Source organism: Lemur catta, chromosome 20 (genome assembly GCF_020740605.2).
Source record: "Lemur catta isolate mLemCat1 chromosome 20, mLemCat1.pri, whole genome shotgun sequence".
Taxonomy (NCBI): domain Eukaryota; kingdom Metazoa; phylum Chordata; class Mammalia; order Primates; family Lemuridae; genus Lemur; species Lemur catta.
In genome coordinates this window covers 22,973,241-22,999,859 of record NC_059147.1, presented here as the reverse complement: position 1 = coordinate 22,999,859, position 26,619 = coordinate 22,973,241, and the positions used below count along the sequence as shown (strand labels likewise).

At 50.4% G+C, this 26,619-nt stretch overlaps 1 protein-coding gene across 7 annotated transcripts in view; it reads left to right on the top strand.

Moving 5' to 3' along the window:
• DUS2 (dihydrouridine synthase 2) overlaps window positions 1–21,375 on the top strand; it is a 35,672-nt gene extending 14,297 nt beyond the window's left edge. For 6 of the 7 annotated variants that reach the window (XM_045533438.1, XM_045533442.1, XM_045533443.1 and 3 more), the window contains exons 4-17: window positions 578–623; window positions 2,363–2,454; window positions 3,257–3,300; window positions 5,087–5,147; window positions 6,406–6,453; window positions 10,820–10,885; window positions 11,066–11,136; window positions 13,085–13,171; window positions 14,497–14,665; window positions 16,758–16,879; window positions 18,123–18,272; window positions 19,404–19,491; window positions 20,491–20,564; window positions 20,792–21,375. In XM_045533438.1, the coding sequence (XP_045389394.1) occupies window positions 578–623; window positions 2,363–2,454; window positions 3,257–3,300; window positions 5,087–5,147; window positions 6,406–6,453; window positions 10,820–10,885; window positions 11,066–11,136; window positions 13,085–13,171; window positions 14,497–14,665; window positions 16,758–16,879; window positions 18,123–18,272; window positions 19,404–19,491; window positions 20,491–20,564; window positions 20,792–21,029 (1,356 nt within the window). In that variant the 3' untranslated portion in view covers window positions 21,030–21,375. The remainder of the gene's footprint in view (window positions 1–577; window positions 624–2,362; window positions 2,455–3,256; window positions 3,301–5,086; window positions 5,148–6,405; window positions 6,454–10,819; window positions 10,886–11,065; window positions 11,137–13,084; window positions 13,172–14,496; window positions 14,666–16,757; window positions 16,880–18,122; window positions 18,273–19,403; window positions 19,492–20,490; window positions 20,565–20,791) is intronic. The other variant, XM_045533440.1, reaches the window with a different exon arrangement.
• Window positions 21,376–26,619: the final 5,244 nt, after the last annotated feature.

The window sequence follows — 26,619 nt, the reverse complement described above, 5'->3', positions numbered from 1 at the left end:
CTTTCTTTCCTGAGTCTGTTTGACTATCTCCAGAGTTGGGGAGCTCACCCCTTTTAGTTCCACATAGTGTCAGCCATGTTGGGATGGGGGTTTTAGACTTTTCTTTCCTTTGTTCATCACAGATATTCCTCCCTGTGCTTTTAGTCACTGGTCTCAGTTTTGTCCTTGGGTGTTTCCTGGGAGCCCATCACGGCCTGCCCTTTGCCTAGTGATGAGGTGGGGTAGTCTTTCAGGGGGGTAGGCTTCAGCTGTGACCAGTAGGTGGGGAAAGTGTTCAGGTGGCCATGTCCTGGGCGATTATCTTCTCTCTGACTCTCTGAGTGGCTCATCCTTTCTAGGCCCCAAGTGTCTCCAACGTCCTTGGGAAGAGCATCCAATTGAGCATGGCTCACTCAGGCCCCTGCTCGCTGTAATTGGGTAGGGGGGATAGCACTACATGTACCCAAAGCTGTGATTTGTTGTTTGTAGTAGGATGACCGGCTAAGCAGTCCCTATCAGGTGTGCCATTGAATGTCCTCCCCCCATGCTGAAGGTCTACATGTTCAAGACTGACGAGTGTTCTCTGATTCCTCTGCAGGAGCTGATTGACCTCAAGATGCTTCAGTGCAAGAGAGTTGTCAATGGTGAGTGCAGCCCTGGCCCCAGGATTGTGTGTGTGTGTCCTGCTGGGCTACCACTGCCCTTGCCTGGGGTGACAGTGTCCTGCCTGGCAACATTGTGTAATTTGGGAAATCTCATGCTCCCTTGAGAGCAATCATTGCTCTCCAGAGGCCATGACAAAAAGCCAGATGTAGCCAGCCATGATGGCTCACACCTGTAGTCACAGATACTCAGGAGTCTAAGGCAGAAGAATCACTTGAGGCCAGGAGTTCAAGACCAGCTGGGCAATGTTGTAAGACCCTGTCACAGAAAATTATTTTGAAGTTACCTGGATGTGGTGGTTTGTTCCTGTAGTCCCAGCTACTCAGGAGACTGGGAAGGGAAGCCAGGGGTTCTAAACCAGCCTGGGTGATATAGTGAGACCCCATCTCTTAAAAAAAGAAATCTGCATAAGCTAAGGGAAGCTGGGAAGAGCATCCAATTGAGCATGGCTCACTCAGGCCCCTGCTCGCTGTAATTGGGTAGGGTGGATAGCACTACATGTACCCAAAGCTGTGATTTGTTGTTTGTAGTAGGATGACCAGCTAAGCAGTCCCCATCAGGTGTGCCATTGAATGTCCTCCCCCCATGCTGAAGGTCTACATGTTCAAGACTGTTCAAGCCTCCTATACACAGACTTGCTGGCATAGAAATTGCCACGTGTCATTGTACTGGAGGGACCTGAGGAATCTGAACCTTGGAGTCAGGATGGCATCTGCACTGGCCCTGGCTCAGCCTCTTGGTAGGTGTGTGACTTTGTGCAAGTCACATGACCTGTCTCTGCCTCAGTTGCTTTATCTGTAAAGTGAAAATTGTAATCCTGGCTTTACTTAAATCATGGGGATGGAGTGAGGATCAAATAAGATAAGGGATGTGTAAGTATTTTGCACACCTTAAGCTCTGTGCAGATGTAAGTGATTGTGATGAATTGTGGTTTTGTTGATACTTTTTCTAAATCTGAATTTCTACAGTGGGATGCTTATACTCTTTTGATGAGACAGATTTTGCTTTGATTAGAATTCTGGTATATTCCTTGAGGTTTTTGGTGTAATGTGTTTGTGAAATCTTAATATAATTTCACTAGAAGTTATGACTGAATTTTGTCTAATTGTTTTTAAATCTATGTTTTCTTTTTTGTATTATGAAAAATTCAATATTCTGGATCTATATAACCTAGAAAAAGAAAACCCTCCATAATCCCACACCTAAAGTGGTAATCACAAAGAGGAATAATGTATATTTTTTTACACATATAGTATATAATGCATATGTATAAAATACGACATAGCCAGTGTGGTCGCTTGTAATCCCAGCACTTTGGGAGGTTGAGGTGGGAGGATTGCTTGAGGCCAGGAGTTCGAGACCAGCCTGGGCAACATAGTGAGACTTTGTCCCTACAAAAAATTAAAAAATCAGCCAGGTATGGTGGTGTGCAACTGTAGTCCCAGCTACTTGGGGTTCTGAGGTGGGAAGATCACTTGAACCCTGGAGTTCAAGGCAGCAGTGAGCTATGATTGCGCCTGTGAATAGCCACTACACTCCAGCCTGGGCAACATAGTGAGACCTTGTCTCTGAAAAAAAAAAAAAAGAGAAAGAATAGTATACATCTAGGGTCCCTTTTTTTCCCTTAAAGGTTATACTTTTGCTGTTTTTCTTCAGGGATTAGGCCAGGTTGAACTTGCATCTTAATTGAGCAGCCCCTTGTGTTTGTGTTTTATTGCAGAGGTGCTCAGCACTGTAGACTTTGTTGCCCCTGATGACCGAGTGGTCTTCCGCACCTGCAAAAGAGAACAGAACAGGGTGGTCTTCCAGATGGTGAGAGACCCCATTGCTTAGTACCCTCCTGAGGTGCCTGGGATTTCCTGGCTCATGGCCTTGTGCCAGGCCAGTGTTGATACCAGAGCTATAGTGCACAACATTGGCTTCCTGAAGACTCCTTCAATGTTTTCCAAAGATCTGCCCATGAGTGATTATGCTGTTGGAGACAGTTTATGGAAATCAAGCTGTCGCAGTCTGTTACTCGCCTCCAGTCTCAAATTTAATTTACTGAATGATAGGCATGATCTGTTTGGCATGACTTTTATATCTAGTTTTCTAATCCCTAGCATTGATTATTCAGAACATGGTCTTTGTTTTTATGTAGTCTGTATATATTTCCCATAGAATGAAATTAGGTTTCCTCAAGAATAGTTAAGGTTTATGTTAGAGTTGTAATGACTCTGTAGCTCTCTTTTCTTGGCTTTGGGCATTTCTTGATGCTTTTTCAGAAACAGCACCTGAAAGATGTTTAGGTTTTTTAAAAATATTGGTAACAGTGGGTAGACATGTGATAAAGCAAACACAGCAAAATGTTAATTGTAGAACTTAAGTGGTGGGTATCTGAATGTTCACTACAAAATTTTTCAACTTTTCTTATGATTGAAAGTATTCACAGCATTGATGACATTTTCTAGGCCCTGCAAGTCCACCTTTTTCTGCTGGTAGTGAGCTAGTCCAGTGAGCTAGCCGTTAAAGAGAAAGCCAGCCTCACGTGTGTGTATGTGTGACGTATATGGATATGTTTGTGCATGTCTACCTGTGTCAGGGCAGTGGTTGATACAGCCTCTTGTGTTCCCAGGGAACATCAGACGCAGAGCGAGCCCTTGCGGTGGCCAGGCTTGTGTAAGTTCCCCCTCTTTGGTGCTGCCTTTGTTACTCCTGTGAGCTGTGAGGCCATAATGTTACTGGTGACCTTAGAGATGACCACCCATCTACCTCCTAGCCCATTACCTTCTGTTTACAGGTGGAGAGTGCCTGGTTTCCTTCTCTGTGGCATCCAAGGGCTATACCCTCAGTGCCCAGATCCCAGAGACCCTCTGTGTGTGAGGGGGCTTGTTTGTTAGTGTTTATTCGTGATAATATCATGACTGTGAGTCCTGAGGCTTTAACTCTCATGAAGTATATATAAGACTTAGTGCTTCTTGAATTAACAAAGGCAGGAGAGTACTATGGGTAAAGTGATGGGCTTGAAGTTAAGACAGAATTGGGCTGGAATTCTGGCTTGGCTCCTCGTTAACTGTGTGACTTTAGGTACGTTACTTAACCTCACTGAGAACTGAGTTCCCTCATCTATAAAACAGTACTACTGACTGGGGGCAGTGGCTCACGTCTGTAATCTCAGTACTTTAGGAGACTGAGGCAGAAGGATCTCTTTTTTTTTTTTGGAGACAAAGTCTCGCTCTCTTTTGCCCTGGCTAGAGTGCCGTGGCGTCAGCAACCTCAAACTCCTGGGCAATCCTTCTGCCTCAGCCTCCTGAGTAGCTGGGACTACAGGCATGTGCCACCATGCCCGGATAATTTTTTCTACTATATATTTTTAGTTGTCCAGATAATTTCTTTCTATTTTTTAGTAGAGACGAGGTCTCGCTCTTGCTCGAGCTGGTCTCGAACTCCTGACCTCAAACGATCCTCCCGCCTCAGCCTCCCAGAGTGCTAGAATTATAGGCATGAGCCACCGTGCCCAGCCTAGGAGGATCTCTTGATGCCAGGAGTTCAAGACCAACCTGAGCAGCACAATGAGAACCTATCTCTACAAAATATAAGGAAGTTAGCTGGTCGTGGTGGCGTAAGCCTATAGTCCCAGCAACTTGAGAGGCTGAAGCAGCAGGATTGCTTGAACTCAGGAGTTTGAAGTTGTAGTGAGCTGTGAACATGCGACTGCATTCAAGCCTGGGTGACAGAATGAGACTCCATTTCAAAGAATAAATAAATAAATAAAATTAAATAGTACTATCAATCTCTGGCATAGGGAAGGGTAAATGAAATAGTGCATGTAATTGTCTTTTCAGAATGTGGCACATAGTGAGTGCTTAGTGTTAGCTACTGTTGCTATTTACAGTAAGAGTGAGAAGGAACTCAGGCAGGAATTGTTGCTGATCTCAGACCATTCACTATGTATGTACCAGAGGATGGAACGAAGGCCTTTTTGCATCTGAGCATTGTTTGGAGTAAGCCAACCGTGCAGCCCAGCCAACAGAGGCGGTCCTGTAACTCCCATCAGAAGCGGCGCTCTGGGAAAGGGCTCTTGTGCTCATGTCACTTTTCTGCATTGACAAATGGCTTTTACTACCTCAGTCAAAACTGCAGCCCTGAGATCAAGTTCAGTGTGCCTGCCACTCAGTATTTGAGTTATCTGATACAACTCCAAAGGAGCAAATCTTCTACATCTAGCCCTTTAGATGTGTGCACACATTGTCTTTCCTCTGGAGCTCTGCTCAGATGAGATAGTTGCACATTTTAGGGACAGATTTCTTTCCCTTTTTCATCTTCTGGCATTGAGGGTTGGTGTGTTTCACAGGGCCAGGGACACGGTAGGATCTTCGTGAGCACAGACCCATCCGTGCCTTTTACTCTACCTTCTTGCCTTAAATTGAATATTTATTACCTTTTCTCCTTCACCCTTTTCCAGAGAAAATGACGTAGCTGGTATTGATGTCAACATGGGCTGCCCAAAAGAATATTCCACCAAGGTAAACTAATTTCTTTATAGTCCTCACAAAAATCAAATGCAGATTAAAAGAGGCTACTGAGACATGACAGTGAAGTTTAATGCTTGACTCTGGATTGCATTGTGTGGTAGATGGGAAAATTGCTCCAAAGAATGTTATTAGATGAACTGGCAAAATTAGAATGGAAATCATAGTAGTTAGGTAAAAATACTGTATCAATATAAATTTATGATGTCGATAACTCTTCTGTGATTGTATAACAGAATATCCTTATTCTTAGAAAATATACACTGAAATATTTAGGAGTAAAAGTATAAAAAAGAGCAGGAATATCACTAATAATTCCATCATTAAGAGATAACCATTGTTGTTACTGTCGAGATTTAAGTGGTTCCATGTGTTGGTGGTTTCCATTTGCTGGGGCTTTTGTTAGAGTTTGGCAGGGTTTGGGTCCTTAGGACTGGGACGTTGTTGGTGGCAGAGGAAAAGGGCCTGGACAAGTGATGCAGGTTGTGTGCCTTTGTGTGGCTTTGCTGGTGGTGGGGGTATCTCAGTGAGTGTTAAGTATGATAGGAAGAAGGTACATTTGATCTCTTTTCAAAGAAAGACTGATTTGTTTTTTGTTGCTTGTTTTTTTAAGAGATAGGGTCTTGCTCTGTTGCCCAGGCTAGAGTGCAGTGGCCTGATCATAGCTCACTGCAGCCTCGAACACCTAGGCTCAGGTGATCCTCCTGCCTCAGCCTCCCAAGTTGCTGGGACTAGAAGCATGCACTACCATGCCATTTAATTTTTCTATTTTGTAAAGGTGGGGTCTTGCTATGTTGCCAGGCTGGTCTCGAACGCCTGGCCTCAAGCGATCTTCCCACCTCAGCCTCTCAGAGTGCTGGGATTACAGGTGTGAGCCACATGCTTAGCCAGATTCATTGTTTTTTAAGGGCTTGGGAGATGGTGGGATTTAATTTATTAAGACACTGAGACCTGGGTAGGGAGTGGGCAGTCTTAAAAAATAAATTTTGTAGAGCCCACTTCCAGATAGATCTGTGGGTTTTGTCAAGGGGAGAGTGATAACTTCTAGAATTCATCACACTCCAGTTCCAGATATTATACACATGGATGCAGCTGCCTTTCTGCTTGGTTTGGAGATGTGCCAATTGCCAGTGGCCTTGGTCCTTTGAGGGCGAGTGCTGGGGTGGGACAGGTTGCCACACCAAGTTGCCATCCTGTGGGGAGGGTGATCTTGCCCCAGCTGTAAGAAGACCCTGTGTGTGTTTCTCCTTAGGGAGGAATGGGTGCTGCTCTGCTGTCAGACCCTGACAAGATTGAGAAGGTAAGTCTTGCCTGGGTGAAAGCAGGGGTCCTCAACCACGGCTATGACCTGGAGTTGTCCAGAACACCTCTTCTCCATCTCCAGATTTACTGGAGTCTACCCAGTCTCTCCACCTGGGGCCTGAAAATGTTTTTAAAAAGGTTCTCAGTAAGTTTGTTGTGCAGCCAAGTTTGGGAACCCCTGTGCCAGCCTACAGCAGCCTGGAGTTCCTTAAAAGCCCAGAGCCAGGGGCATGGCAACTGAGAGCCTGGGGGTCCTGAGGACTCAGAGCCTCCTCTGCACCACCTCGCTCCCTTCTGGGGTGATCATGGGAGGCGAGGCCAGGCCACCTTGGTGAGGACAGCCTCAGTGGCTGTTTCTGTTTGTGGGCGGGGGTGTGGGGGTGGATTGGCCTCTCCTAGGGGCTTGATGAGAGCAGCAGTGGGTCCCCTGAATACTGGCAGACTCCACCACCAGCCCTCTGAGAGCAGGCCAGGCCAGGCCAGGGTCGGATGAGGCAAGCTGAACTTAGTCTCCTTCTGTTCCCTTCCCTTGGTGATTCTGCATGCCAGTTTAATGAAGCCCTGGGGACAGGTTGGCATTCACCACCCAGTGTTGTGCACTGCCAGGACATGTGTGGGGATGATTTTTTCTGCTATACCATACATACCTTTTGCTTTTCTCTCCTGGTCTACCAGCTCTCTCCTTGTCGTTCCTCTTAGCTCCTTTGTTTTCGTTTTTTTCGTTCTCTATCCCCATTTCCCTGTCTGGGCTTTAAGCCTCACAGTGTCTCCCACAGGCTAGAGCAACCTGGAACTCAGGCACCACCAGTAAGAGCTGCCATCATTTCTGCTGGCTGCTGTGTCAGCTGCTGAGCCTTGTGTATTCCTCCTGTCCAGCTGTCTCTGGAATATGGGAAGAATACTGTGTGTGTTGGCTTGGTGCCTCCTCAGTTTTCCCATGTGCAGCCATAGATGCTGTACCTATAATGTCTCTATAATGTGCCTACAGTGTGCCTATATAATGTGCCTTTTGTTCCCTAAACCCCTTGAAGTAGACAGGGTAGGCATTTGCTATCTCCATTTGATTAAGAACAATAAACTAAAGCAGAGAGAGATAAAAATAATTTGCTCAAGATCATGTAGCAACTAAGTGGCAGGCAGAGCCTGCTTTAGAGCTATAGTCTTGTGACTTCTAACATAGCATCGTTGCCCCCTCTGATGGCATCTCAGGTTTAAGGTGCCTGAGTGTAGTTTATAAGTGTCTGGCCACAATTCAGTAGGTGCCTGGACTTAGGAACCTCTAGTCAGACACCTCTGTGCAGGATGGAGTGGAAGTGTACACTGTGGGTGTCAGACTGGTTGCCACACTTGGGAGAGGGGCCCAGCAGGAGGGATGTAGCTTACAACATGTGCATACAGGCACTTCCGTTCTCCTCCAGCCTCCTGGCTTCTCGGACCCATGCTATTGGCTCTGTCCTCTCCACTGTCCCGCTTTGAATGAGGCACATTTCATCTGTGAGGCAGCAGAGACACACTGCACCTGAGAAGCTCAGTTCATTCCACTGCTTCTCTGGTTGGGCACTCAGACGGCCAGGTGGAACCAGAGATCGGTTTACCCCCCAGAGGGGAGGTTGTAGGCTTGCACAACAAAGCCAGATGTGACTTAGGTGTAGGAGGCTCGATTCATTTCAGGCCCAGATTGTACTGAGAAGCTGGGTCACCTGGGTGACAGACTTGTGGGTCCTTCCAGGCTTGGTATTTTAGGCCCATGGTTCCATCCGTGGGAGCATCTAAGTACCACCTGCAGAAATTTTCTCCAAATAAAGATGTCTTTTTGGGGTCATGAAAAAGTTTGGAAATACATAGCAATGATGGTTGCACAACATTGTGGATGTAAAGAATGCCACTGAAACATACACTTAAAAATGTTTATGATGACAAATTTTCTGTTATATATTTTACCCCAATTTTTAAAAAGGGATGTTATCTGTTGAGAATTCTGAATACCCTTGGGGTGCATAGGGGTGGAGAGGGATGTATCACTCTCTTGAAAAAGCTTCCACCAGGTAACTCTGGTATACCTTCCTTGAATTAAGAACCTCAGGTTTATTTTTATTTATTTATTTAATTTTAATTTTTTAGAGACAGGGTTTCGCTCTGTTGTCCAGGCTGGAGTGCAGTGGCAAGATCATAGCTCACTGTGACCTTGAACTCCTATGCTCAAGCGATCCTCCCACCTCCACATTCCAAGCAGCAGGGACTAAAGGCATGCTTAAAAATTAGCCACCATGTTTGGCTAATGTTTAAAAATTTTTTGTAGAAATGGGGTTGTGGTATGTTGACCAGGCTGCTCTTGAACTCCTGGCCTCAAGTGATCCTCTCACCTCAGATCCACAGTGCTAGGATTATAGGTGTGAGGTACCATGCCCAGCAAGAACCTCAGTTTTATACCTCAGTAATATTCTCTGTCTCATCCCTGCCCAAGATTCCCTGTGCACCCCAGGAATCCCCCTATGCATGCTGCACTTGGGCCAGGGCTGACAGTTGGCAGGTCTCACTGATTTCCAAGCCTACCCTTTCCCTTCCTCCCATCTGCCCTCTCCCCTATAACCGGGGAAGCTAAGGGTTCTGCTTTTCCTACGATGGCCAGTGGATCTAATGGGGCAAGCCTACCTTGGATAGGTGAGCTGTTACTTTCCTGAGATGTGATCTTGGGTCTGGTCCTTTCCCCCCAGAGACTTTCACACCACAGAGACATGTGGTGTGAATTGGATCTGGAGAGCTGGGTGTCCAGGAGAATTTCATGCTAGAGCCTGGCCAGAAGACAGAGTCTAGTGCCCTTTCTCCTCAGTGTGATCCTTGCCAGTGGCTAGAGCTTTAGCTTACCTAATTTCCTTCCTAGTCCTTAACACACTCAGGAAATGAACAGAAATACTGAAGATCTACTTGGATAAAATACACCAAAAGGAAGTTCTGCAAGACAGAGAATTGGATCAGACCAGCTTAAATCACCAAATATCAGAGGATTCTAAGTGAGAACTTGCAGGGGAACCTTCCAGAGATGTTGCTGTAAACATGAAGGGTAGGACTAGAGTGAGAATTTTTATTCTGTTTCCTGATCGACCTGGCAATCTTCCCTTTAAGGGTTAAGTGTCCCTTTAAGGCCTGCCAGCATGACCCTAGGACCTCAGGCCCAGTCTGCCTCCTGGGGCAGCACCTGGGGACTGTTTCTTCTTTCCACTCCCTAGTAATTGTGCCTGGGCCAGCAGGTCCTATCTTGCTCATGAACTGTCCACCTGTCAGCCCAGCCTCCTGATCTGATGTCTTCTGCAGTGGCCTGCCTCAGCCTGTCCCTGAGACAAAGCCTTCCTCTCCTTATTCTTGCAACCTAGCTCTCTACTGCCCTCTCCTGTCTGGAATCAAGATCGGCAGCAGTGCTTGATGTTCCCCTGCTCTGCTGAACAGAGATCCAGTGCTTGGAAGAGGGCTCTTGGGATCACCTTCCCTCCATCTTTCTTGGACTGAAATGTTTGATGAGGGAAGAAGATAGCAATGCCACAGACTTGCAGTGTCATCTATATCTCTCTTGATCTCCTGATCTCTGATTCTTGTGTGGTCTGATCTTGCTACTTCCCTGACAACTTTCCTGTGTGATGACTTGATCTTTCTTTGAAATCTTTCACAATTACTATGCAATAAGCACTTTTTAATATGTTGAATATGTTGTCTTTTCCTTTGCCAGTTTCACTCCTATATATTTGACTACCCTAAAGAGAGGAGTACATGAGGACAGGGCCCCAGGCCCTTAAAGGCCTTCCTGCTCCCTCAGTCTGCAGTCCTGGGGTAGCACTCAGGGAACATCGCCTTCACCCAGGAAAGAAGCTGTCAGCCATGTGTTCTTAACCAGGGCTAGACCTCAGAATCAAATTGTGTGTTGGGCAGAGCCTTTTGGAAACACACATTCGTAAGCCCTGTATCTAGAGACCCATTCAGGAAATAATGGGGTAGTATCCAAGAGTCTATATTTCTTTAGCTCTCCCGGTAATTCTAATGTTTGTCCTGGCAAAGGCTCACTGTGTTCCACACAGATAAGCATGCAGATTTATTCACTCACTCATATGTATATTTAACAAATATACATACACCACTATGTGCCAGGCAGGGGATCACTGGTGCTGGGGCTTTAGCATAGAACAAAGGCAGACCCCTTACCTGTGGAGCTTACACGTATATGTGCACAACAGACACATACATGCACTCATGAGTACATACGCAAAGTGTTCATGCCACTGGAATGCACGGGTCTGTAGCAGAATTAGTTAATAAAAGCAATGTAGTGGTGTGTTCCAGAAGAGGTAGGTGCCCTTGTGTTCTTCTCTCTGCAGATCCTCAGCACTCTTGTAAAAGGGACATGCAGACCTGTGACCTGCAAGATTCGCATCCTGCCATCGGTAAGGATGGTGTGTTACATTTGAAGGTGCATTCACCTTAGTGATGTTGGATTTGGGGATATATGAATGATTCTTGAGGTGCTGAATTAGGTTTAGAGGATGGGTGGAGCTGAGCTTACTGTAGGAGGTGGCAGCTGTTCTGGGGCTTCAGTAACCACACTGGATGGTCTTCTTCCCCAGCTGGAAGATACCCTGAACCTTGTGAAGCGGATAGAGAGGACTGGCATTGCTGCCATTGCAGTTCATGGGAGGTGAGTGGTCACCTTTCTAGTGACTGACTGGTAGGGAGGTCCCCAGCCATCTTAATGATCTTTCCCCAGACCTCAGGTGACAACAACTTCTTTTCTACAAATTCTGCCTTGCTGTGCCTTGTTCTTTAGATATCCCATGAGTCCTGAATGGGCTTGCATTTTTCTTTGTTTCATTCATCAGCATCTAGACACTGAGCTTTACAGACACAGAGAGACCAAGGGGAAGGAGAATCTCCACTACTATCAGGATGTATAAATGTTAGAGTTTGAGTGATTTACTCAAAATTGTACTATGCAGCCAGTAAGTGGTGGAATTAGAATTCTGACCCCGAGTTTCATTTTGTTTGTGTTGCATTGAGCAATGGCTTCTCCCTTGAATGACCCCAGGTAGATTGCTATACTTTTAAAGGCACTGCCTCTTTTGTCTGTCCTTGTTGGACTGCCAGCTGTCAAAATGATTACTTTCAACAGTCCTTATATGTGTAGCTGCTGTGCTTTCTGCTGAGAACTGAGGTGTTTCTGAAGGTTACCTCCAGTTTCCCAATCAAATTTGCTCCCTGTGTCCAGGATGTCCTTTTGTACAGAATCCTAGGTCAGTAGACTTTAGCCAGAGTGACCTCTCTTCTCTGAATGTTGTTCCTTTGGGCTCGGGGGTCTAGTAGGAACAGCTCAGATTGTTGGTTGTGTCTATCATAGCATTTTCCAAGATGGGAACCCAGAACTCCAACTTATAAAACAGAGAAAAGCAGAGCTGCTTGGATTAGACCCAGGAGAGGAGGTGAGAGGCCACACAAGTGCACGTATGATCCTTCCCGAGGCAACATACTTTGGACTCAGATTTTCTGGTTTCAAATTCCTGCTCTGCTGCTTGTTGGCTGTGTATCCTTGGGCAAATCACTTAACCTCTCTGAGCGCGACATTCCTCATTTGGAAGTTAAGATAATTTCTGCTTTATAGGGTTGGTTGTGAGGCTTTTATGAGACTGTAAATATAAATCCTTGGCACAGTGCATAGAGAATTCTCTTAATAAACAAAGCTATTGCTTTTACTGGTAGTTGGGCACACTAAGAAGACAGATTTGGGTGAGTTTGAGGAAGGACTTTCTAGCCATCAAAGCTGTTGGGGATGGGCTGAAACTGGCTGCTGCGGATGTAGGGAGGTAAAGGTGGAGGCTGGGTTGACAGGGCCTTCCGAGGGCCTGTGACCCTTGACCCTTTTATTGAGGAGCATAGTGAGGAGACATACTCTGATAGCAAAGGCCATCTGGTCAACCACTTCTCCTGCTTTACCTCTGAGCACAACTCGGGTCTGGCCTCGCCTCAGCATCCCTAAGAATCACTCATTCATAAATACTTCTTGCAGTTGACCTTCGGAGGAGGGCCTCTAGGTTGTGGTCCTGCCTCCCTGTGGCTTGTTGTGACAGCCATGGTCTGTGGCCTGTCATGGCTGCCCTGGGCATGGGGCCTACCCTGTGTCAGGTGCCTCTCACCAGGATCAGCTGTGCAACTTGGCCGCGGCATAGGCAGCTGCATGGGAGTGGCCAGTCTGAGCAGCAGCAGCTGTTCCCAGTCCCTTGGAGAGGGCAGGACTGGGACAGTAGGGGCAGCATTCTTATGGCACTGTCCCTCATCTCTGGCAGAGGTGAGAGGAAGTCAGGGAAAAGCAGCGTGACCATGGAAGGCAGGCTGTCCACATTGCCCCCTGCAGCCATGCCTCCCCTGCAGGCCTCCAAGAGCTGGGCTGGCCTCAGGAGGGACCTGTGCTGCTCCTGTCCCTCATGACAGAGTCCTTCTCCAGAGGCCAGGGAGGGCCAGCCCCTGTAGCCTGTCCTTGATGACCACATGGCCACCTGACCTTCCTGAGGTTCAGTAGGAAGGACAGCAGGGTTTGGCTGAGGTAACCCTGGCCTTTGGTGCTCAGCCCTCAGGCCTATCTCTTCTTCTCCAAGGAAGCGGGAGGAGCGGCCTCAGCACCCTGTCAGCTGTGACGTCATCAAAGCCATTGCTGATGCCCTCTCCATTCCTGTCATAGCCAAGTAAGCCACCCTTCTTCATCTTTTACTTTATGTCCTACCTCATTCAGAAGGGACTTGAGCTGGCATACAAAAAATGGAATGAGATAGCACCCAAAAATGACCGTAAGGAAAAAGAGAAAAAGGGTGGGATGGAAGATGAAGATGAGAATGAGGCTGAAAAATGTCTACGTGTAAGTCAGGCCGATTGGCCTCTGGTGCAGTGGGCAGGGCCCAGGGCATTGCACTGTATGGCTGGGGGTTGGAGTGTTCAGAGGCAGGGAGAGAGCAAGTAGGTGGCCACTGAAGCAGGCCCAGGGGAAGGTGATATCACCCCCAGAGTTAAGCGTGCAGAGTGTAGGGAGCTATGTGAGGAGTGCCAGGCCAGAGCTCATAGCGCTGTGGCTCCGGGCACATAAGGCAGCTCACAGAAGCAGAAGGCAAAATTCTGTGCAGCTACAGGACCAAGGACCTAGGCTGGTCAGTGTCAGGTCCCAAAAATGCAGCTCAAAGTCACCCCTGGGAAGTGAGACTATGTAGGCCAGCTGGGAGTCTAGCTCAGCCCTGCACCTTAGGGCAGCACAGAGCCTGAGGGAGCCTGGGACATTGGGAAGAGAGCAGCCCTGACAAAAGGCATGCCTGAATGGTAGGAGGGAGGAGCTAAGCACAGGGTGCTAGCTAGGCCCCGCCTTCCCTGGAGCAAAGAGTTTTGGGAGTGGCTTGGAGAGATCAGGGCTACTCAAGACTGGGCCCTGTTGCTTCTGCTGCCACCTGAAGGCCCTCCCCTTCTACATGGCTGTTTCTGGACTAAAGCTGCTGCCTGACCCCGATGAAACACATGAGGATGGAGCAGTTTCCCTGGGGGTCCTTGGAGCAGCAGGGTGGAGGGACGGGAAATCGTGACCTAACTGAGCCTCCTTCCTTCCTCTCATGATCACCAGGGTGCCTCTTCCCCTCTTCAGGGTTTTGACTCTGTCCTTAGTGGCCATGTTGGTGGCCTGCTCAGCTTCAGAGTTTTTCTATGGCCCACATACCCGTTATAGACCCATGTCTTCAGATGTGGGCTGGCTTTAGCCACTGTTTCGGATGAGAAGGAGAGAAAGTAAATTTTCTGGAATACCTATTAGGTGCCAGGCATTGTTTGGGCTACTTTACATATATCATCTTACTTAGTGCTCCTAACTTCATAATGGGGGTATGCACTGTAATCTCTACTAAAGCTCTTATACCTGAAGGGACTTGGCCAAAGCCACACAGTTAATGAGTAGCAGATCTGGGAGTTACCTTTTTCTGAAAATGCTGGTAGGTTACATAACAGGGACATCTGTAATTCTTCTGTTGCTTTTCAGTGGAGGATCTCACGACCATATCCAACAGTATTTGGACATAGAGGACTTCCGACAAGCCACGGCAGCCTCTTCAGTGATGGTGGCCCGAGCAGCCATGTGGAACCCATCTATCTTCCTTAAGGAGGGTCTACGGCCTCTGGAGGAGGTCATGCAGAAGTACATCAGATATGTATGTCTCTGTGCTTCTTCAAAACAAACATTTCTCACTGTCTGCCACATTCCTGCAGAGAGCACTTTGTGTGAACCCCCAGCTGCCAGCAGCTCCTGTTTTTCTCTCCTTTTCTTTTTAGCTCTTGTAGTGCAGCATTGGGTCTCTCCAGCTGCAGTGCGAAGAGAAAATGCTGGGATGTGTGCCCCTACTATCTCCCCCTTCTAAAGCTTCTAAAGGAGTGGGGGTCATAGCAAGGACCTCTGGATGCAGGATGCTGTTGGGGCCCCAAACACATAATATCTTTTTCCTTCTCTTTCATACACCACATGTATTCAACACGCATGCCTATAGGTTGACATAGGAGCAGCCACAGCCAGGAGGAGCCATTGTAGCTGTTGTTGTTGGGGACAGATTATCTCCATAGAGACTGCTCACCTGATTTGACTCATCAGTCAGAATCACTTCTAAAACTTTTCTGTTCCTGATTCCCAGAATGCTTTAGTCTATGAGTTAGGGAATAGCTTAATTTTAACCTTCTCCTTAGGGAATAGCTTTTTGTAAGCCAGTTTCTTGTCACTGAGAGCTTGACAGTAGTGGCAAGGGCATTTCCCTATAAAAGGAAACTATGAGTTCACTTGCCCTGTCTCTTTGGCACAACCCTGTAACTCTGTGGGACTCTGATCAGCTGCAAATGTCTATGGGCAGAGATAGTGAGTGGTTCTCAAATTCTTCCGTGAGTTGGGCCTCGCACAGAGCAAACTTCTACCCTTTTCTTCAGTCCTAGGGTTCATACCCTCCTGGGACTGCCTGTGCCCTCTCCAAGCCAAGGCCATGCCTGGGCAACTGTGGCTGCCATGGTATGTGGGTATTCTCATGGCTGTGCAAGTTGGGATGTCAGGAGGCCCTGAGGCCTGTGTCCTAGAGCCTCTCCTGCTCAGTGCTGCAGCCCTCATACAGCCCTTGTACCCTAATTCTGAGTGTCTTGTTGGGCAGGTTGGTGACCACTAGCTTTCCAATGGTTTGGGTCAGCTTGAGGCAAGGGGGGCTTGCTTCAGCCCAGGTCAGCTGTCCAGCTTTTCTGGCCAGCTGACAAGTCTGTGGCAGAGAAGACGTGTTCAGTAGTGCTGAGCTTGCTTATTGGGTGAAAGGTGATGCTATCATTCCTGCTCAGCCTGTCCCTTGGCAGTTCCTCAAGAGGGTGTATAGTTGCGGAGAAAGGGAGCGGCTTTCAAATGTAGATAGAGCTGCTTTCTGGTTCAGCCAGGTGCCTACTGTCCCAAACAAGCTGAATCAAGGCCCTGCTGCCAGCGGGGGAATCACCTACTCATTCCCCACTTTGTCTAGAGTGTGCCATGGCACCTTCCCAGGCACTGAAGACATTGGCCCAGGTGGAGCTACTAGAACAGTGTAGGGGGCAAGGGGTATAAGGGGGTTCTGGAGGCCTGGGGCAGGCAACCTTCACCCACTGCTGCTGTCCTGCCCTACCCTATCCTAGGTAGGTGGGCTTTCACTGGGTATTGGTGGGGAGTCCTTTGCCTCCCTTCATTTCCCAGTCTGTGGAGTGGTGGTACACCTCACGCTTGTATAGGTAAATGAAGTGACAAGTAACACATGCGAATATGCTTGGTAAATGGTGCTGTGCTTTACCCATGTAGGGGGAAGTTGGAGAGAGGCTATTCAAGATGTGGGAAGGGAAGGTGCCCACCCTGGTTATAAGGAATAGAAGAATCTCACCCCTGTCCTAGGGCTGGACCTGCCATGCCAGAATTTGGTGTGTTTCCCCTCCCTGCCCTGGAAGATGCTCGGCAGTAGGTCCTCTGTGATAGTCTGTGGTGGCTGAAGTAGGAGGGGGCTTCTGCACTTCTGGACCTCAGTTAAGCTTTCCAGGACAGTGTGTTCCTGACTGTGGGCCTCAGCTGTGTCCTCAAGCTTTGTACTGCTAGCTCGAGGAGTAGATGGCTAGGGTGGCTCTTCTTATGGGGTCACATTGCCTTGGCTGCACGCATACCTCTGATGCCCCCTCGCAGCCCCTTTCCCCACCATCAGAGCGTAGCTCAGGCCTTAGAGCTTGCCTGGGCAGCAGGTGGGCTCATGGCAGTTCTTCTCTCAGGCAGTGCAGTATGACAACCACTACACCAACACTAAGTACTGCTTGTGCCAGATGCTACGAGAACAGCTGGAATCACCCCAGGGAAGGTTGCTCCATGCTGCTCAGTCTTCCCAGGAAATTTGGTAAGAGGGGACATGGGCTGTCCGTCTCTCCTTGCAGACATTGCCCAGGCTTGATCTTGGACCCTAAGTTGACTCTTCTAGGGGGCCAGGGACATAGCTTCTGGACATGGACATATACGAGTGGAGTGGTGGTGTAGCTTTGTCTCACAGAAGGGGATACTTTCAAAGCTTTGGAACGTTCCATCCCTGTACTGATTAGTAGTAGAATTTTGGGACCTAGGGCACTAGTAGGATGGAGGAATATAAAAGATGTGCTTGGGATTTCCTGGGGAGGAAGAGGCTTTTCTACTAACAGACTCGTCACGTGCCAGGCCACCGAGACCCGATGGTCAGGAGAGTTGGGGCTATAGAATGGAGCCCCTGGCCAGAGCCTGTGCCCTCACCCCATCACCCTGTGGTCTGGGAGGCCAGCCCATGGTACTCTAGATCTGGTGCAGCTCCATCTCAGGTGGTTGACACTTGAGGCCCTTCACCACCTGGCCTAGTCCCTGTTCCCACTGCACCCTGTCTGCACTTCCACTTCTGTAGCTCCACCCTGTGTTCATACTGGGTCCTCTGTCTGGCAGGCTCTCTCCCTCTCGCATTGACTGTCTATATCCTCCCTGTTCCAAAGAAGCCTTTCTGAACTGCTTTTGCCGTCGGGGATCCATCTTCTTAGGAGTCTTCCAGCCCTCACAGTGCTTCCTAGAAGGGAAAAGCCTTGCCCACATGATCCTCCAACCCCTGGCTTGTGGTGCTGGTCCTGTCCCTAACCCACATAGCTTAATTAGCTTGACCCAGGAATCTTGTAAGCTCAAGGAAAAAAGTTTAATTCTGTAGCTCCAGGTGGTACCCATGATAACTGCTGTGGCCAGGTGGGAAGTGGGGAACCACTCAGTGATCAGGCCTCTTTTTCTTCCTCCCGTGGGCCCACACGAGGATGAAACTGTGTGTACCCCATATGCTTGGTCAGTGTAGGTCAACTTAGTCCCAGCTGGCTGGGGACACCACCTGTGCTCCTCCTTGGGAGAAAGGCTGCAGGTGGTGGAGGTGACCTTTAGAACCTTTTCCACCCAACCCAGCCTCCCTACAGTGTCCTCACTCAGGGGTTCACATTCATTCTCCATCTGCCAGTCCAGGAGGTAGCCGCTGAGGGCCAGGTCCCGATGGCGTTTTGGTGTATGTGGTATGTCCCTGGGCTCCTGGAGTGCCTGGATGCTGGCTCTACCAACGTGTGTGTCCTGCTGTGCTTCTCACTCCATAGTGAGGCCTTTGGCCTTGGTGCCTTCTATGAGGAGACCACACAGCAGCTGGATGCCCGGCGGGCCAAGCTCTTAGCCAGGACTCCTGAAGAGGCGGGGGAACCAGCTGAAGATGCCTCTGGTGTCATTAAAATGGCTGTCAGGTTTGACCGGTGGGTCTCCAGCTTGGCCTCAGCTTGGGCCAGGGCCAGTGTCCTCGGGGTCTGACTGGGCCTGCAAGCTGGCTACTATATGTGATTAATGTCAAGCTTAGGGACCACAGGTCTCCTTGGTTTGGACATTTGTTCTCAGTTTTTAGCATCCCAAAGAAGGAACTTTCAGGGAAGATAGTTCCTGAAAGCCCAGATAGCACAGTCGGGGATGTGCATGTTGTCCCAAGGGTGACTGAATTCTACTTTTTCCCTGACCCCCTCCAACTCCCCCACCCCAACTCAGGGTGGGTGGTTTTGTCTCCTGTCCCTGGAAATCTGCTTTTTCCTGGGCCCTGCATGGAGCTCCTCAGCCGCAGCAGCAGGACCCTAGTCCCCCTTGGCTGTGCAGCGCCTGCCCACAGCCACTGCCCCTCACCATCCCTGGGGTGCCTGCTCTAGCCAGAAGTAGCCTCTGGCTGATTATTGCCTCAGATTGTGACTCAGCTTTGAGTGGTACCCTCATCCATGTCCTCTGCCATCTGGGATCTGAGCCCTTCTCCAGTCCCTAGGCCCAGAGCAGGAGCCAATCTTGTCTGTCAAGGGATTGGGGGTCGGGGTGGGAGGATAGCTGCTGGGCATTCATAGGCCAGGGAGAACTCCCACCCTGTCTCTGACTGTGAAACCAGAGTCCATTGTGTCCATGGCAGCAGCAGATGTTCCTGGCACTAGGCACATATAATCAGGGTAGGCATTGAACTAGATCCCTGAGATCATAGTCTGGCCCCCTTCATTCCCTACCTCCACCCACTCCCTACTGATCTTGTCTTCAGAGGCAAACTGGACCTTCCTTCCTGGCTGTTGAAGGCTGTTTTCCAGGCTGGACTTCAGAGTGCTGGGAGTTTACTCCTCTTCCCCCGCCAGTTTCCCAAGCATGCCAAAGCCCACCTTGACTTTAGGTAGTAGCCAGGTCCCAAGCCACTGGTAGGACAGGAATGGGAGCCTGGGGAAGTAGGTACAAGGGCCTTAAGGCAGCAGCCTGGTGTCTTAATTCCTCCAGTTTCTGCACCTCCTATCAAACTGAGGAGGGTCCTTGTTGAGGGGAGGGAGTGATGACAGTGGGTGGGCCCTGACTGCTTCCCCTCATTTCCCCAGGAGAGCTTACCCACCCCAGATCACCCCCAAGATGTGCCTGTTGGAGTGGTGCCGGAGGGAGAAATTGGCACAGCCTGTGTATGAAACGGTAAGTTCCTGGCTGTGGCCTGCCCTGTAGCCAGCCACGGTGCTCCCATGGCTGGTGCCATCACTCTAGCACATCCACAGTTTGTACCCTCAACTCCAGACTGCTGGGCTGCAGGCTGGCCTCGACCTTGTAGGCACACAGAGGTTGCTGGTGGCTAGGTCAGTTGCTGATGGCTCTCCCCTCGGACAGTGGCCTGTTGTCCAATTCTGGCAGACATGTCTTTGGATCAGGCCTCTGTCAACGGGGCACAGAATTGGGCCCCAAACATGGGGCCTCTTGGGTGGAAACTTTGAGATAGTCTTGCTTCACTTCCTTTGGTCTCTGTGGCCATTGCCTTGCTTAGGCTACTCTGCCTCTTCTAGACTATGCTTCTGGCCTCCAGGCTTGTACCTTCTGGTCCTTGTGTACGTCCCCCTCTGCCAGAGTGAGTTTTCCAAAACAAATCTAACCTTTATCTCCCTTACTAAAGTTATCAGCTCCCCAGTGCCTGTGGGGTCAAGCCCCAGCACCTAAGCGTCGAGCACGAGACCCTCACATGCCTTTCCACTTCAGGTCTCATCCACCCAGCCCAGCCATATCACCTGGTCCTTCGGCCAGCTGGACCTTCTCTGCTCCCGTCCTTGTCCTCTTTCACCTCTTTGCCATCTGGTGAACTCCTCCTCCTTTTGGGGACCTGGCCTATCCAGATGTCAATAAGGGAAGGCTGTCATAGTCACGTGCAGCCAAAGGCTCGATGGCCCTTTGTTTAGGTCCATGACAGAGCTCTGGCCACTTGATATCATTGTCTGTTTGTGTATCTACTTTTCTTCTCTGGAAGACACACCAGGCACTTTTGCTTTGGAGGAGCATGTGATACAGGTAGTCTTCATTTGACTTAGGTTGGAAATACCAACCTATTATTTATCTGCCTTTGGTTTGACCCCAGCAGGTAGCCTTCCAGGGCTCATTCCCCTGGCTCCTGTACAGCCATCCCTGTTTCTTTTGCTCTCTCTGTACTAGGTTCAACGCCCTCTAGATCGCCTGTTCTGCTCTGTTGTCACTGTTGCTGAGCAAAAGTACCAGTCCACCTTGTGGTGAGTTTCTTCATCGGAGGGCATGAGGCATGGGGTGGGGGATGTGAATCTAGCATTGGCCTAGGAGGGTTGGGCAAATGGTGTGCGTGGGCAGTGGTGTCCCTGGACAATGATCCCTTACTCAATTTTGTCAGAATTTCTGCCAAGAGCGTATAGAGTCAGTCCTCCCAGCCTCTAGTCCTGCAATGTGCCCACCTGCCTCATTGCCCTATGCCTCATCTGCCCAGGGACAAGTCCAAGAAACTGGCGGAGCAGGCTGCGGCCATCGTCTGTCTGCGAAGCCAGGGCCTCCCTGAGGGTCGGCTGGGTGAGGAGAGCCCCTCCTTGTACAAGCGCAAGAGGGAGGCCCCTGACCAAGACCCTGGGAGCCCCAGAGCTCAGGAGCCAGCACTGTCTGGGGAACTGTGCAAGAAGCCCTTTGTGGACTTGGCAAGTGGTGAAGAGACCCCCCTGGAAGGCCGGTGACTACTGTTCCTGCCCTGGTCTCCCGCTCCGTGGGCCTGGCCCTAAGGTGGCTGTGGGTGCCAGAGCATGAACCAGATGCCATTGGAAAATTTGCTGTCCCTGCCTGGCAGCAGCTAGAGGTCCTTCCCTGGGCCATCAGCCTGGAGCATGGCAGAGGGGGTTCCGGGGGTGGGGTGGGGTGGGGATCCCATCTCCTGTGGGATCTGAATGGCAGGGCCATAGTCCCTTTGAAAACAGGAGCTTTCCAGGAGATACCTCCCCAACCTGACATTGGTACAGTGCAATAAAAGACACTCTCCACCCTCACCCACGGCTGGTTCTTCAGCCTTGGGCATCTTTATACACAGACGTGGACTTGTGTCCTGGCATAATTGTTCTACTCCCACCCTCTGTGCAGACCTGGAGCTTCCTAAAGCATATTCCCTGCCCATTCTATGGATCTGGTGCAGGTGGGGCATGAGGAGCCTTTCAGGCTTACTGGACTTGGGCTGAGCCAGGAAGGCCCATTCTTCTGGTGGTAAAACTGAGGCACTGGACATCAGTTGACTTTCCCGATGAGAGGTGATACGGAATCTGGGGAAAGGAATCTGGTGCCCCAGTAAGGGACCAGCCCAACAGGCCAACACTCCCTCCCAGAGTCGCCTTCAAGCCTGACAGCTGGAGCTCAGACCTGATGAGGTACCTGCCCTGGATAGGGGTTGTGGGGAGACTGGAGGCTGCTGATGACAGCCATTTGGGGCTGTTACAATTGCCAGGTCACACCACACAGCCCTCCCAGCCCCCATCCCTGCCTTCCCCATCCCATTTGGGGCGGAAGGAAGTGGCAGATTCTCTTTAATTTCCTCCTGGCAGTGAGAAGCAAACAAACGGCTACCACATCTCATGGGGCCTCCCCCGCTTTCTGGGAGGGGCATTCTGACCAAAGGTCCCTGCCCTGCCTCCGCTTCCTCAGCGGTAAACATGCTGCTTCTCCTCCCTTTTCCAGGCTCTTTGTGGGGCAGGGGGATTCCCCTGTGGGCCAAGGCCGTGTTTCCCATATCTCCCCTGGGTCAGCCTCACTGCTGTATGGCCACCTGGCACAGGGTCAGACACCTGTGCCAGCCAGCAGCCCCTGGCCCTGCCGGCCTCTGAGTCAAGGGTTTGGCTGGTAAGGCCTCAGTCTCAGTCCTGGCACTGCCCCTCCCTGCCACCCACACTTGCTCTTCTGTGTGCAGATAAGAATACTGCACTACCAGCTGCCTCCCAGGGCCCATCGATGTTTGACCTTGGGCAATTGCTAGTCATCTCTGGCCCAAGGGCCCTCCTCTGAGAGTGGGATCAGTTGTCCTCTGCCTGTGTGAGGCTGGCTGAGGATAATAAGCTGGCCCTGTGATAGGGTACTGCATGGCTAATGGGGTCACTCCATGCCAGGCTGCCTTAACTAACTCTGCAGACCAGTGCCCCCAGAGAAGGGGTCCCACCTAGGAGAAGGACTGAGGTTTGGTCCAGTCTCAGCCCCCAAGCTTTAGGTACAATTGATTTCTGATTTTTTTTTACTAAAAACTGTCTCTATCAAAATGTCCTCTTTGCCTCATTCTCCAACTGGAGCTGGGCAAACAGAGAGGCCCCAGTGGATCCCCCAGGCACTGAGTCCTAAGAGCCACCTCCCTGGTGGGCCTGGGCTCTGATCTTAGGCCACTTCCCCTACTAGTATGGTTTCCCTGGAGAAGCCTCTCCTCTGGCAGGGTCAGGTTCATTTCTGGGCTCTGGGGAAGGAGAGGAGGGATAGAGTTCTTCTGTTAATATTTATTGAGGCTGAAGTGTGGGGTCTCTGAGGGCCCTGGGAAACACTGGGAAGAGAGCCCCTCACAGGGTAGGCAGTGGGGTGGGGCTGGTGTGTGATCCATGACTGAGGATATCTGGCAAAGATCCTGGTTGAATATATTGGTCCTCAAATGATCTCACTTTAGCACATCTCCATGGTGCCCCCATGGTCTCGAAGTAACCTGCCCACAGCCTGGGACCCACTGGGAGGGCCCAGTCAGGCCTGAAAGCTCTGCCCACTGTTCTCCTCACCATGTCTACCTTAAACTAGGCCATTTAGACTCCCAAACCCCTCCTTGGGCTAGTAGCTGCAACACTTATCCATCTATTCCAGCCAGCTTGATTGAGGACTTCCCCCTAGCTCATCACATTTGGGGACAAATGGTTTTGAGATGAGCATGAGAGGAAAGGATGAGTAAGGCTGGAGAGGGTGGCAGATCTTCCAAAGCCACAGCAAGAAGATTGGACTGTGTGCAAAGAATCTCTTATGGCCACAATCTTGCACATTTAGGTCCTCCCAGGTGTTACTTCTGCTCAGAACTCTTCCATGGGTCTCTGAGACTGCCCTCTGGACCAAGTCCCAACCTCTCAGCCTGGCATTTGAAGACAAAGTGCTGACCCTGTCTTCTCAGCTCAGCACCCTGTGCTGACTTCAGCAACTAACTTTCTGAGATTTTAATTGGCTGGTCTTATTCTCTCCACCCAGATTTGGAGCTGCTCAAGGACAATCCTCGTGTCCTGTGGCTGCCTTGGCACAGTGGGCAGGGAGGGAGCAGGCACAGGAGATGAATCAAACAAGAGTTTTGATTCTTGGGGAGATGTGGCATGGAGAAAAAGAACTTTTCTAAATTCTGACTTTCCTCCAAGGCTCCTGTTTTCCCTAATGTGGAACATGAGGCTGGACTGGGCTAAGCTGTACCATCCCATGCCTCAGAGGGCACAGCAGAGCCTGTGGCAGTGGGAGCTTAGGACCAGGCCTGTGGCAGCTGATGGAAAGGATGGCTTCCCAAAATTCTCAGTCCTGGCTGGCATTCACACAGGGAGGGGGAGAGGGTGTACAGAGACCCACACAGTACTTGTCTACCTTGGGGTTCTATCTACTGCACTGGTCTTCTGGGCCTCCTGGTTCCACGGGGCTCTCAAAGGGCTGGAGGCAGGCCCAGATAACCTCCTGCTTTGGCACTGGCCTGAGGAAGAACTTACAGGGGGAGGTCCTGGCGCTAGCTGGGGAAAAGAGGTAGAAAGAATTTGTATATTGGTGTGTGTAGATGGACAGGCCCCTTCAGCCTCTTCATAGCCTACAGAGCTCCCTGCCATTGCTGCCTTTCTTAAAAAGATGGTGACTTTTTCCTACAGTTGGTGCCCATACCTGCCCCAGCCCTTATCATTCCATATTAGACTCTCAGTTTATCCCAGACCAGAAACTCTGCCCACAACATGACCTCCTCTAAGTGTTCTCCAGGTGCTCAGTGGCTAGGAGCACAGATGCATCATTGAACATTTGATCAGTGAGTTTTTCAAGCCATCTATAGCTTCTCTGTGGTCCTTTCCCAGCAGTGGGCTGACAGACCCAGGGTCTTCCTCCTGCCTCCCTTCTCGTCTGATGGGCTGAGTCCCTGATTCAGGGGAAGTCATGTCTGGAGGGAAGAGGGACTGGCCATTTTCTCCATCCAGATGACAACCTGGTGGGGAGGGAAACACATCCCAAAGTTGCTTTAAGTTTTATGGGGAGGGGGAGGTGAGCTGGCCAAGCATCTGGGAACTTATACTATATCAGGATTGTGTTACATGTGGTATTTACTACTGGATGGGCCAGAGGTGATGTGGCATTTGGGCTTTAAATTCCACACTCAGGCCCTAAAGGTTGGAGATCCTCTGAAGGCAGGACAGTTTATTGAAAAGGATCTGCTTACCTAATGCCACTTGCTCCTTCTCCTTGACCATTTGTCTTCTCCTCCTTCTAACTTCCCTCACCGTCCCCCACTCTAGTCGAATCCAGTGATCCATCCAGAATTCTGACTGTGTAAATCCCCTGCTTTCAACCCTTCCCTGACTCCCTACTGCCCTCAGGATAAAGTCCAGACACCTTGCAATGGCCTGTAGCACTTTGCCCACTCATCAAACTTCACCTTTGGCTTCTGCTCACTGCAGGTACTTTCCGGTTTCCAAGTCTTTGGAACTCTATTTTCTGCCTGGAACAAACCTTCCTCACCTCTTACCCATCTCTCCAATTCCTACTCACCCCTATTCAGGCCTTGCAGCCAGGGGGGTTATGAACTTTCTCTGAACTCCTGGCACAACCCTAATCTCAATAGGGTTATAATAATAGGTACAGTAATTATAGACTTGCTGGTCTCCTCTCCCCCAGCCCTGAAGGGAGACTAATTTATCTCTGAATTCCTAGGTCCAGCACAGGTACAGGTACAGGTACAGGAATGACCCAATCCAAGATGAACATCTCACATGCTGTGGACATTCCTTGTTCTGACCTAAGGCCTAACTGGCCTTTCTTTAGGGCTCCCTGGTAGAACAGATTATCAGTCCAGATGAGATCTCTGCAAGGAGCTCCCCCTAGCCCTCTTCTCCCAGGGGCTTTTGTGGGCAGTGTGGAATGTGCTGTGGGCCCTGTGAGATGGCACTTCTTGGGTGCATCTGCACCCAAACTGCTGACAGTGCCCCTGGTTCCTCTGGCAACGCACATCTAGGGATGCTATGCCCTGTGGGCCCTGTGCCCGGGGCAGAGAGCTAAAGGAGGCAGTCACCACAGCTCCCAGTCTACCCTGTGCCTCAGCGGAGCCCTAAGTAAACAAGCCAGAGTCCCCGGTCACGGCCTCCACCCAGACCCCAAGAGGAGGCCTCCTGGGCCATCTCAAGGGAATGAAGCCTCGCTGGGGAGGGGGCAATAGCGAAAACGGTTCTTACAGGCAGTGTCACTTCCTTCCCACTGCCAGCCACCCAATTTGGGTGGCTGGATCCCTCATGCTTTCATAGATGTGCATCAGGATGCAGAAGTCACAGAGCTGAGTGGCACAAGCTCACAACGGGCTTTCCCACTCTATCTGCTCAACTTCCAGCAAGGAGTAAGCCCTGCCCATCGAGCTTCGCCGAGACCTCGGATGCGCATGCTATTCTCAAGGGAGCAGCTGCGGGGGCCGGCTCCTGGGGACAAAGACGTGGGCACTGAAGCGCGGGCCCCGCCCCACAGGGGTGGGTCTGCTGTGACCGCGACCTCAGATTCGCGACTCGTCGCGCAACCTGTCTCCTTCGGCTCCGCCCAAACCTAGCTGGAAGCTCGCTCCGGTCCCCGCCCTCTCAATACACCGCCATTAAGGTTGAAGTGAGGGGATGAGGATGTGCGTGGCGTCCAGATAATCCTGCAGTGCCCTGATACCCCCTCCTCACGAGCAACATAGTGCCGCCGCCCATCGCCGACCCCATAGCCTCGGTTCTGCAGCGCCCCTTCCTCGTCGAGAACCCCGCCCAATAATGAAAGAGGTCTTCTCCGATTGGCCGGTGGTGGGTTCCCCTATCCAGTTAGAGAGGGCTATCGGCCTTACATCCGTTTGGCTTAGTCTAGGAGTAGCAGAGGAAACGGGGTTCAAACTACAACTCCCGAGAGGTAGCAGGACTCTAGTTTTCCGTATTCAGGTGACTTCCTTCTCCGGCAGAGGCAGTCACGCGATAGGCCGGCGAGGGGGCGGGGCCCTCCAGGCTGGTCCGCGGCGCTAGCGGCCTATCCGCAGCCCGGCCGGATGGGCGCGCGGTAGGGGGCGGGGCCAGGCGCGCA